Source organism: Acomys minous, assembly GCF_964271855.1.
Source record: "Acomys minous genome assembly, chromosome: 7".
NCBI lineage: Eukaryota > Metazoa > Chordata > Mammalia > Rodentia > Muridae > Acomys > Acomys minous.
The window spans coordinates 114,766,094-114,779,231 of record NC_140488.1 but is presented as its reverse complement, the minus strand read 5'-3'; the positions used below and the strand labels follow the sequence as shown (position 1 = coordinate 114,779,231).

General features: G+C 39.0%; 1 protein-coding gene across 1 annotated transcript in view; it reads right to left on the bottom strand.

Moving 5' to 3' along the window:
• LOC311601126 (amine oxidase [flavin-containing] A) overlaps positions 1-12,821 on the bottom strand; it is a 54,121-nt gene extending 41,300 nt beyond the window's left edge. The window contains exons 1-2 of the mRNA XM_084788525.1: positions 11,694-12,821; positions 482-576 (exon numbers count right to left, since the gene is read on the bottom strand). Of these exons, the coding sequence (XP_084644651.1) occupies positions 482-576; positions 11,694-12,777 (1,179 nt within the window). The 5' untranslated portion in view covers positions 12,778-12,821. The remainder of the gene's footprint in view (positions 1-481; positions 577-11,693) is intronic.
• Between the last annotated feature and the right edge of the window lie 317 nt (positions 12,822-13,138).

Here is a 13,138-nt window from a genome sequence, read left to right as displayed (position 1 = left end):
AGGGATACAAAATCACTTTTAGTTCAGCCAAACTATTGCACTACCTCTGGTACTACATAGTCAATTTGACTCCCTAATATAGAAATTATAGCACTGTAATGAAGTTATTTGTTCACATTTGTTGTGTTTCTCGAATGTGAAGTGATTGAAATCAGGTCATTGCTATACAGTAAGCACTTGCTAAAAAGAGCAATCATGTTGGGCATAGTCATGTGTGCCTATAATCCCAGCAGATGGAAGCTGAGGAAGGAGGATGAATTTGAAGTCAGCCAGGACTATAGAGTGAGTTTAAGGCTAACCTGGGATACCAAGAAAGACTAACAAATGAAGAAAGAAAGGCTAATTGCTTAATAAAATAGTTTAGAATTTTTAGACTAATGGCTTAAATATGTGATCTCATGAGGTCTCCTCCAGTGCTATGACTTCAAGTGGCCACATTTATAATTTAAGTGAGATGTCGTAAAGTATTGAAATCACTTACCCTCACAGTATATGTTCTTCCTCCAACTCTATCCCGGGCTTCCAATACCAAGACATTAATTTTGTATTCAGACAAGAGTTTGGCAGCAGCCAATCCTAGAGGCAAAATAAAAGAGAAGAAATGTTAACATCTAAATGCGAGAAATCCCACATTTGACCAGATCTACCCAGGAAATAAGTAAAGGATAGTATATACAATCTATTAATTTTGCTATTATCCTAGGAATTTTTGACCACTATTATAAGCTATCATAAAGGATCCTCAAATGACTAGCTTATTCATCTTGTATTAGAGATTAGCTATTAGAAAAAAGTAATCTTTTTGACAGTGTATCTTGTTTTCTGGAGTAGTCAAATGACCCTTAGGGAATCTTCTAAGTCCTCTTCCAGAAATTCTGACTGCATAAACAGGGATAGGACTCAGTGACCTACCATGTACTATGCCCTGAGTTCCATCTCTAGCACTAAAAAATGCTAATTAAATAAACAGAAAAGCATGTTTTTCTGTAAAACCTCCATGTCTCTAGCAGCACTTAAGTATCTAGGTTTTCCCCAACTTAAATTTTATCACCACCTCCTATGCTTTATATCTGTATTATACAGTGCCTAGATCTTGTTTCCCTCAGTAGATTCTAAGATTCTTAAGATTAGAAGCTATTTTAGCTCAAAGCTAAGAACAGGTCTCATCTATAAATAAAAGCTTTTATAAAAGATACATTTCAAATTCAACATTATACCAGGGGAAAAGTTAAGACAGTGTTGTAGATTAGCATATGCTATCAGTAGGTGTGCTCATTTACGGTAACCTTAATCACCTAGCTCAGCAAGAGTTTGCCAGATTTTTCCACTATAAAATTACACAGTAACTCTCCTTTATATAGTGTACTCTTTGGAAGGAATGCTATGCATACCATACATTTAAACAATAGGAACTTATGGTCTAGCTTTTTAAAATGTTTTGATTTTTTTGAAATTTACTCACATTACTTCTCAATTGTCTACCATTTTGAGAATACTGTATCTATAAAAATTGTTGAGAATTCTTCAGCAGTACAGATTTGGTTCTTTTCCTATTTATTTATACAATCATAAGTATAGACTCACAAATCCTTGTTTTATACTTCAGTATTTAATCCACTACTATATTATTTATGGCTGAAATTATCCAAATTGTTCACTGGGAGCTCTTTTAATTGGTTCTTATGTGACCTTTGGCATTCCTCTATTAGTGTCCTCTATACATGTGCACGAACTTCCTTACTTTCTTGTGCTACAGGATGTCCCCGGCTCACCATATCTTTCCTGCCTGTTATAGCCTTACCATAACCCATTTCTGTAGTGAGCCATAGCCCTTTTAGTTGAGGAATAAAACTAGAAACCAAAGTATGGCGCTTCCTGTGTTCATGATTATTGCAGTGCCAATGCTTGCATGAACTCTCAGCTCTCAGAGTAAGGACAAGAGTGTATATATACTTATTTTTCAACCTGTATTCATTGTATTTCAAATGCTACCTTAAAACCTGTTTATATTTGTACCGCCTGTTCGAAAAGAAAAAGAGCGTATACAGAGGTAAAATAATAACAGTTAAATAGAATGTTAGAAAAAATAGTAACAGTAGAGATAATATTAGTAAAATATCAGGATACATATAAAAATGGTTGAAAAGCAGTGCTATTTAGAGTGATTATAAAACCTAGTAATTTGATAATCTCTAATGCTATATATTCCAAAGACAGGAAAAACTACCAAAGTTTTTTTTTAATAATTAGCATTTACTTGATGCTGTCACTAGCACTGCTACCCTGGATTTGTCAGGAGATATGTGATATAGCACAAAGAGTAAATCTGGTTGGTATTATTAAGAAGCATGATTTTTGGCATATGAATAAAGAATGGTGAGATTAAGTAAATCCCCAGTGGCCCTAAATATGAATCTGAATAGTTAGTCTTGAAATTTAAATAGGAAGTTATTTAAGAAAATCAGCTAGTGTTAGCCCTCCGTATCCATGGTTTCTGCATCCTTAGATTCAATCAAGTATAGACTGAAGTCTTTTTGGTTTTCTGTTTTGTTTTGTTTTTTGCTTGTTTGTTTTTAGTGATTGGGTCTCTAGCGTAGCATGGTGGTGTACACTTATAACACCAGCACTTGGAGGTAAAGGTTAAGAGGATCAGGACTTCAAAGCCCTCTGTCCTCAACTATATTGTCAGTTTGAAGCCAGCCCAGGCTATATGAGACCCTGCCCTCCAAAATGCACTTAAATAAATAATAAATAAATAAATAATTTAGCCTATAGTGAGCATATTCAAACTTTTTGTCATTATTCTATAAACAGCATTAAAACTATACAGATTTTCTCTGGTATTAGGTATTACAAGTAATCTAGAGATGATTTAAAACATATAGAATGATTAAAGAGGTTCTATGTAACTATATCATTTTATATTAAAAACTTGAAAATCCTCCAATTTTGGTACCCACAGGGATTCTGGAACCAAACTGCCACAGATATCAAAGAATGATTGTGTATGTAAAACATTTCTTCCATGATCCTGAAAAAAATCAATGCTAATATTCCTTGATTGTGAAGACAATGACTAATAAGGAGTTTTCATGACAAATAAAAAGTTAGAAGACATGAAAGAGTTACTTTTTAACGCTTAGCAGGTAAAGCACAGACAAACATTTTCAAACAAGAAAGACATTTTCTCTTGTTTTTTGTTTTGTTTTGTTTTGTTTTGTTTTTGAGACAAGGTCTTGCTATGCAGCTCAGGCTGGCCTTGAACTGTCAGCAATCCTCTTGCTTCCAACCTTAGTGCTGTGATTACAGGTATGCAGCAGCATGCCCAGCTTCAAGAAAGTTTTTCTGAGTTAACAAGTATAGTTGTTGATTTGGAAGGGAAAACAAAAGATGATACCTATTATAAGATATAAATATCTAAGATTACACTCCAAAAATAGTTATTTTTGGACTTACTTTGCATATCATTATACATTCTACCCCTCCCCACAGTCACTACAAAATCCAATGATCACTTGTAGAAAAAAATACTAGATCTCAATTGGATATGGTGGAACACACCTGTAATTGCTGCACTGAGAAGGCTCATTCAGGAGGACTGTAAACTTTGAGGACAGCCTGGCTGTGTAGTAAGACTATGTAGGCCAAAGAATGAAAGAAATAATGAGAAAGAAAAGGGAAAGGGAAGGGTTAAAATTAATTTTTAAAAAGGTAGTCAGTGAAAATGAGTTATGAGGAAAGAGCAAGGACACTGTTTTCAAATATTGCTATAAAATGTCTAAAGGCTCTATATGTGTTATGAACAATGAGGCTATTGTGGCCAGATAGCAATGAATGAGGAGAAAACCAGACAGGGCCAAGTAAGAGTCCCAGGTGGGCCTCAAATTTGAGGTTGTTTTCCTCAGCCTACAGAGTCCTGGAATTACAAGGGCATGCTAATATGCCATCTTGATAGAAACTTTTTGAAAATGCAAATATATAATACATCTTTGCTTCCTTAGAATAAGCCTGGTATGTTGTAGGTGTGCAAATGCTTGCTGTAACCATTACAAAAATTACATACTAAGAAAACAAAACCACACTCCATTCATGGGGATGAGAGTAACAGAAGAGGTGGGTGTTTCTTGTTTGTTTGCTTGCTTACTTAATTTGGGTTGGGGTTTTGTTTTGTTTCAAGTAAGGCCTTCCTATATATATAGCCTTCACTGACTTGGAATTCATAGACGTCTGTTGGCTTCTGCTACTGCTGGGATTAAAAACACTATGTACCACCATGCCCTGCAACAAGATGGGTTTTACTGGTGTTTAGGGTTGAACCCAGGGCTTATACACATTATCTAGGCCAGTAAAGAACCACTGAGCTGTCTCTAGCCCCTAAATTACCTTTATCTCAGGTAACTAAGAAATCTTAACAAGGATACAGTAAGTAATTTTTTTCCAACAAGAAGTCATAACTTTATTAGTGATAGAAGCAGTAAAAAATGTCAAACCAAGCTGTAGCTCCACTTTTCAAACACCAAAGGGAGGGTTGTCTTGCTGTCAAATAGTTACATAAAAATATGGAACACTTCATGAATTTGCATGTCATCCTTGCTCAGTGACCATGCTAATCTTCTCTGTATCATTCCAATTTTAGTATATGTGCTGCCAAAGGGAGCACTAGGGTAGGTATTAATAATCAATTTTCTGATTTTTAAACAAGTATTATGCTTGCTGAGAGAAAGAACAACTATCGGTGTGCATACACGCTGGTTACTGATACATACAACCATTCCTGTCTATCTACATACCTGAATTTTGTGCTTACTGTCAGATAAATCATTCTGTGCTTTTAAAAGGGCCAATCCAATCTTACAGTCCTTTCAATTTCAATAAGCTGAAAGCACAGTGCAGTCTCAAGTGATAAATAGAATTAAGATAGCAATTAACTTCAATTTGCCCTTAACTCAAGAGACTGGTTGTCTAGACAGTCTCAGTTTATTTGATTATTGTCCAGCATTTATCTTCACTTTAGATAAACAAATCTCACCTAAGTTGGGGGATGTAATTACTTCTTGATTCATTATTTGCCCAATTCTTTTATTGAAATTTCAAATATACTTCAAGTGTTCCACAAAGACATCCTAAAATTCTGCACCCTAGGAAAGGCTGAGTTTAAAGTCACAATTCCCTGAAAAGTTTTATGGAACACTAATCCTCAGACACTCCAAGAAAAACTATTAACATTCATAAAAGTTGGAATATTTATACTTCTCTTTTGGGAATAAATTTCAGGAGAACAGTGTTTATATTAAAAGCCTTGAACAATCCTGCAGCAAAATCATCATCATCATAACCTCATTAAAATTCAGCAATTCTCTACACTTTGCTCTTCTATTTTAATAGACTGTGTTTCAAAATACAGTTTAGAAAAACTTTTTTAACCACCTTCAAGACTGTTCAAATAGTTACAGTAATAAATTCCCATAGGCAGGGCTCTAGGTTAAATAACATCTATAACCTAAGATAAGTATGGGAACAAAGCTTCAATATAGTCATGGCTTATCCTCTAAAACCTCACAAATCATTCTCTTTATTCTTTTTTTCTTTTAAAGATTTTTTTATGTATTATTTATATACAGTGTTCTGCCTGCATGTACACCTGCAGGCCAGAAGAGGGCATCACCTCACATGACAGATGTGAGCCACCATGTGGTTGCTGGGGATTGAACTCAGGACCAGGAGGTGCTCTTACCCACTGAGCCATCTCTCCAGCCCCATTCTCTTTATTCTTATAAGTGACATTTCCAACTTTTAATATTGATCATCATCCCAGAATGTGTATAGTTAATTCCTTACTATTTTGTGATGTGGTCCTTGACCAACAAAATTCTTATATAACTGCACACTCTAATTCTTGAACTGAATATTCTAAGGATAATAAAAAGTTTGATTATACTGAAGTTTCCAGGCAACATTTGTCAAGGCAGAAAACAGAGAATCTCAGAAAAATTTGAAGGCACATGGTGAGCACTGCATTAACAAATATTGAATGAACAGATGGATGAATAAATGGATGAACAAAGGAATAAATGAATGAATATGGATACACAATAAAAAAGGGTTTAATGTAAGCCGCAGCTCACAGTTAACTCATTTAATTTGGAAATGATTCACTTAAATTTAAATATCATCTTCATTATAGTTTATAATTTATCTAAAGTCCACAACACTTTTGTCAATCATTACTTCCTTCATAAAGTAATTCCCTTGCAATTTCCTGCAGGCAGAATTTGCTGTTCCCTCCCTGTGCCCTGTCCCTGGGAACCAACCTTAAGCATATGCTGAATATCCCTCATCTTGCAATGTTTAGGACCCTAACCCTTTTAGATTTCAAATTATCTGTTTAGATTTTATTTGCATAGATAGATTGATAGATAGACAGACAGATAGATAGATATAGATAACTGGGGAACGGACTCAAGTCTAAGCACTGAATTCACTTATGTTTCATTATAAACCATATATACATGGGCTTAAAGTAGCTTTATGCGATACTCTCATGTGTTTTCTGACTGTGACCTGTCACATGATGTCAGGTACAAAATTTTCCACATATGGCATTATGCCAGCACGAAAAAAAACTTTCAGAATTTTTTGTCTTCAAGCTAGGGGTGCTCAGCCAGTACCAGCAGCACTTCAGATTCATAGATGAAACCCCTGTCACATAGACAGTCCTATGTCTTATATAAGTTACTGTATAGATAAATGAGCTAATAGATAAACTAGGGAACACCCTCTGATCAAATGAGTCTTTCATGTGAGTCATAATTTATCATGCCTTTAGACTTGATAACCTATGAGCATATAAAGGGGGAGGAAGTCCCCCTCGGGCACAGTCATAGGGGAAGGGAGTAAGGGGAAAATGGGAGGGAGGGAAGAATGGGAGGATACAAGGGATGGAATAACCATTGAGATGTAACAAGAATAAATTAATAAAAAAAAGGGCAATGATCTTTATAATCTATAATACATATAAACAATAAATGCATGTTTAGTATCAACAGCTTCACTTCAAAAGGTATGATATTCAAATACTAATCTCGATCCTCAGCACCATAAAAACTGGCTTGGAACCTGTAATCCTGACACTTAAAATGTGGATACAGGAAAATCAGAAGTTCAAAATCATCCTCAGCTACATAATAAGTTTGAAACCAGTTTAAGAACATAAGACACTGTCTCAGAAAGAAAAATGAACAGAAGAAAAGAGAACTTACTTTACTTAGCTTTCAATCTGAATAGTCTATTTACTACTAAAATTCTTAAGTTGTAAATAATCTTTCTGTTCGCTTATTTGCTTGAAACAAATTCTCATAAAGCTAAAGCTGGCTTTAACCTGGTATGTAGCCAAAGATGGCCTCCAATTCCTGATCCTACTGCCTCTACTACATGCAGAGATTATACACATGCATCTCAACATCCACCGGGATATATATAGTACATTTTACCACTTCTGTGAAATCTCATAATCAATCCAAATTATACTGCAGGCCCTATGACACTGAAAAGGTTTCAAGAACATATAATGTTAAGTTGGTAGAAAAGAAAAAAACTATAAAAATATGACCTTTTTTTAAAAGTGAAAAAAGTCAAATAGTTTTCAAAGGGATATTTGTGTGGTGGTTTCTTCTCCTTCCACCCTCCCTCTCACACTTCTCTCTCTATCTTTCCCTCCCCTCCACCATATATGTGGGGTAGGGGGCCTATAGTGCATTCACCCATGTGATCACCTGGGGAGGCCAGAAATGTGCTTAAAATCTACCTCTATTGTTTCAGCAACTTATTTTTTGAAGTAGTGCCTGTCATTGAACCTGGGACTTGCCTTTTTGTTGACTATCTGCCTAGTAAGTCACCAGGATCTGTCTGTTACCACAACTCCAATCAAGCTTGGGAGAATACTACATGCAGAATGGATGTGGGGAGAGAGTTATTATTTTAAAGCATAGCCACTGGGAAAGTATTAAAGTTAGGTAGTTTGAGGAATCAGAAGTCTTCCCCGGAGATGAGGGCATGAACATGATAAGGTAACTAAGGAAGCAGAAGAGGAATCTGTCCAGTTCAAAGGACCGGAAAAAAAGAGTATGGAAGGCCTGGGGATGTAACTCAGTTGTAGAAGCATGTACTTAACATATGTGAAATCTAGTGTTTATTGTCTAGCGCATGAAAAAATATATAATAAGATGTAAAAAAGGACATGACTGGATATGTAGCTCACTGTGTAATGTTCACCTAGCATGTATGTTCCATTACTAGTAATGAATGAAAAATAAAACTTGGCGTGGTGGCACACCTGTAATCCTCGCACTCAAGAAGTAGAGGCAAGATGATAAAAAGGTCAAGATCATCCTTGGCTGCATGGTGACTTCAAATTAAGCCTTTGCTGTGTAAGAACCTGTCTCAGAAACAAATTATTAAATAAAATAGAGAAGAAGATGTATCAAAAATTATGGGAAAAGTGGTATCCAAGAAAAGAATCAAAGAACTGCAGAAGATATATTGAATCTGCAATATTTAAGTGCTAAATACCAATGAAAAGATAAAATATTGCATGTGAGTTTAAAGAATGAAAAGGATTCAAATTAAAGATTTAAGAGCTTTCTGTAATTAAAAGAACAATGGTGGAATATAATGAGAAAGAAGAGTATAAGAAGCCAAGGGTGACTTACAGCAGAGCCTTGAGGTGATTTCAAAATGTTATAAGCATAACATTAAAAATGCTAATTATTGCCTACAGAGTATAGTCACATAGGTAGCATGCCAAGAATATGCGAATCCTAATAGAAAAAATTTTGGAATATTCCAAAGCAATTAAAACTGACACAAAGCTCCGCTTCTTTGAGAAACCTATACCCTTGCTTTGGAGGTGTATCTTAACTTCCTTCCAGATTGCCACTGTCTGTAACCCTTGTGCTTAAAACCTACCTTAATAATATTTTTTAAATCCTTCAACAATGCTTCAATGAATACACAAATTTGAATCATATGCTGGGAAGGGTGACAATACCTTTAACTAGCACTTGGGAGACAAAAACAGAAGGATCATGAGTTCATGGCAGCGGCAACAACATGACAAATGTGAAATGTGAGGCCAGACTGAGTTACATCAGACCTCTGTCAAAACAAGCAGAGGGACTATATCATGGGACTCGTATCATGGGATATGGCCAAGCATACACAAGCAGATATGTTGTGGAGTTCACAAGAATGCTCTTGCCTATTCATGAAGCATAAAACCTGACCTAATACCTCAGTCAGACAGGCAGCCACATCTATGTTAGTAATAAATCATTTTGGATAACAACACAGACAAAAAGTCATGTTTCTAGTCAGTTTGGCTGCTAAAATCTCTCAAATCTGACTGGTAGAAATGATACTAAGGGAAAACAAGTCCTTTTTCCCACTGTTGCTGGCAGACTGAAAGTTGGTATTTGGAATAAGTAAGCATGTGAACTACTGAGCAAAAAAAAAAAAAAATGTTCTCTACCTCCTCCCCAGAAATGTACTAATTAATAATCCCCAAAAATATATCTAGATTTTTGTTGAGTTTCATATAATTTGAATGCTGTCTTTAACAAATAAGAAATTAATAAGCCAGGCTTGATAGCACACAAATGTCACTAACCCCAGCACTTAGAGTGGGAAGCAGAACACAGGGAGTTCAAGTCCAGCCTTTGTTACGTAAGACCCTGTTTCAATCCACCACCACCAAACAAACAAAAAAGAATGCAAAATTGCAACATGACTCAGTATAAAGCGGGTTATTTATTTAGAGTGAGAATCAGAAGGGACCTCAAGTTTTAAGGTTCATTAACTACATGCTTAATACACTTCTGTTGATAAATAAATATTAGCAGTCAGGTATGAAAAAGGTGAAAGACCAAGCATTAGACAACAGAAAAACAAAAGACATGGCTGGGGATATAGCTCACTTGATAGAGTGCTTGCCTACCATGCATAAAACCCTGGCATTGATCCCCATCACTACACAAAGCAGGCATGGCACCCCACATCTGCAATCTGAGCACTTGGCAGTTGGATGCTAGAGAATCAGAAATCAAAGTTCATCCTTGGCTACACATTAAATTGGATGCCAGCCTGAGATACATGAGACTCTGTCTCATAAATTTTTTAAGAAGATAGGATGGAGAGATAGGCTAAACTCACAACCAAGCATCAAAAAAAAATTTTTAAAGACAAAGCTTTCTTTAAGGGAACACTGGAGACAAACCAAGAAAAGGACAAGAATAAAATGCCAGAAAAACAGCAAATTGTGGTATAGTGTTAATCAATTTATGCTACATATTATCATCATATTTATAGTCTAATGATCAACAATCACATTGCTTCTTGGGTCCTCGCTTAGAAGAACCATGTTTTGGAGAACATCAATCCCCTAAACTGTAGGCACTCAACAAGTGTTTATGGAAGGAAGGAAGCAAAGAAAAAAGGGAGGGAGGGAGGGAGAGAGGGAAGAAGAGAGGGAGGGAGGGAGGAAAAATGGCTCCTTTCTCTTACTCTCTACTAGGATCTGATTCCCTTTGATGCTGCAGCACACATTCATGTTGTTGCAGCCACTAGCCAGGACTTCCAAAGCAACAGTTCATACCAATGTGGTGATTAAGACTGTTTACCCTGAACACCATATTTACTCCCTTCTACTGTCCTTCTTCCTCTAAGTTAGATCTTGCGCAGGTATCTGTGAAATTATTAACACCTGTCAGCGTGGGTTTCTACCTAGAGCCAAAACATAATTCCTAAGTGTTTCCAATATGACAATATAAGTGTCAATTTAACATACAAATATTTGAGAGGTCTCCAGAAAAATAGAGAAAAAGTTAGTTGTACCCCTTACTTGGTGAGCCATTCAAGATAAGATGCAGGCAGTGCAGCTCTCAGCAAGGGCTTACAAGGCACTCCCTGACCTACCCCTGGCTCCTGCTCTATTCCCTTTAGGCAATAAATACCGTACACTTTTATTCTAGTTCTGAAAAAGCAGCAAGAGTAGGTTGAAATTTACAGCTCCTTTTAAAAACCTTACCCTTTCCTAAAAGACTCCGCCTCCGTGTTTTTTACCTACTCAGTTTTCTAAGGAATGGTGCTTTAGAGACGAGCATAACTGAACTAATCCATCCTACTACTACTGCAATAGTACAGACATCCATATGCTGGTGCTCTATTCAGAGGACAGGATGTGAAATCAGAGAAGCCAAGCAACTACCTCAAGAATTGGAAGTGAAGGAAGAAAACAGGTCTGAGGCTTCCCGGGGAGGCAAGTAGAGCTCAGGACTGTTACTGAAACTCTCAAACCACAGTTTCTTGGTCTTGTAAAATAGCAAATATGTTGCCCACCCACAGGACTATTAAGGATAGAAGAAACTCATGTAATGTGCTAAATGTAACTGCACAACAAGGGCTAATAAATCATTAGTATTTAGTATTAGGAGTCAAATTATTTTGCCTCCCTCCACCAGTGCATACCATCAGCAAAGGGACCAGCCCCCAACTCCCATCTGGCAGGATCTGGGGCCCTGCTATAGTAATACTCTTACATGCAGGAGAAAGACCCTCCCAAACACAACAAGGACATTGCAAGTTCCCCTACCCCTGGTCAGCCAGGGCCCCTTAAGCTACTGTTAAGGATCCAAACTGACCTGAGATGCCGCCTCCAATCACGACTACGTCGAACATGTGGCCTGTGGTATGGGGCTTCTCCAGATCCGTCATGGTTTGAGTGAAAACCTCCCGAGACTTGGGTTTAAGAGGGGGGACCGCCCAGGGTGGAACAGACCCTTGTTCCGCCCCTTGCCTGGTGTCTAGGGGCGGAGCTGATCTTTCTACACGTACCCGGGGGGAGCCCGGCCCTGAGGGCGGAGCGGGCCCTTGTGCGATGACAAGGGGAGAGCTCGGGGGCGGAGCTGATCTTTGCCGAGATACCCAGGCAGAGCCCCTCACGCTGGTCGGGGATGGCCCTACTGTAGACATTGGAGGGGAATGGAAACGAGGAGGTCCTTGCGTCAAACCTCGGGGGTTAATCACTGAAGAACTTGTGGACCTAGGTAATGAGCTATCAAACAGCAGATGCCGGGAACGGAAAGCAGGAACAGAAGATGATGTGCCTAACCAAGAAGAGACTGACACCGAGCGCACCTGGGAGTCTTCGGACGACACTCGCGGGGTGTTCTCTAGAGTGTCAGGCAGTTCTAAGGAAGGCAGGGACGTGTCACTCTGCATAGGTTGTTCGATTGCCGTTCCCCAGGGGGAGCTAGACAATATGGATGAAGTGGGCTCCTCTGTGGTCCCTCCGGGAGTGCTGACCAGTGAGTGAGGGACAGACCCTAGTTCCGACTCTAGAGAAGTACTACCTATGGAAGTCATCGAGGACACTTGCCTAGAAGTCACCATGGACCTTTGCCCAAAAGATCGGGCTGAGTCCAGGAGTGGGACAGATCCTGCTCCAGATAAGCGCTGGGAGGCTGAGCTAAGGATGGAGGAGTCTGAAGCAGGTCTGGGGACCTGATCACTCTGCCTGCGGACGTTTAAGTCCCAGGAAAAAGACTTTGAGTTGGTGTCATTTCTAAAGCCAGAATTATCACTGAGTCTCTGAGAGAGGTTGGTGGAAGTCGAGGGACCACCCAGCACCTGAACGGGCTCGTTTATCTGAGAGGAGGGAAAGGGTTGGGAGGCTGCCTGCCACTGAGAGTTGGAGCTGCCTGAGGTACTGGCTAGGCGGGACATCCCCGTGACGGTCCGCAAAGCGGCCTCCCGGGTTTCAGGGGCCCATTCCACCTCACGCCCCCGCTGGCTGCCGCGGCCCCGCGCGCGGCCGCGGCCCGAGAAGAAGGCCTTGTTTTCCGACATAATTCTCACAGTGGCGGGAAAGCCGCGAACGGCTACCACGAACCTCCCCCCACCTCAACAGCGTTTGGCCTTCAGGGCCCAGCTGTTCATTTACCAGTCCTCACACAGAAGCCCAGCCCAAAGCGGCCGACCGGCCCACTTGGAGGCGGGGAGACGAGGCGTCAGCGCGGCACAGCTCCGCCTTTCCCGCCTGCGGGGCGCGGGGTGGGGGGTGGGGGGGGTGGGGGACCTTATTTTA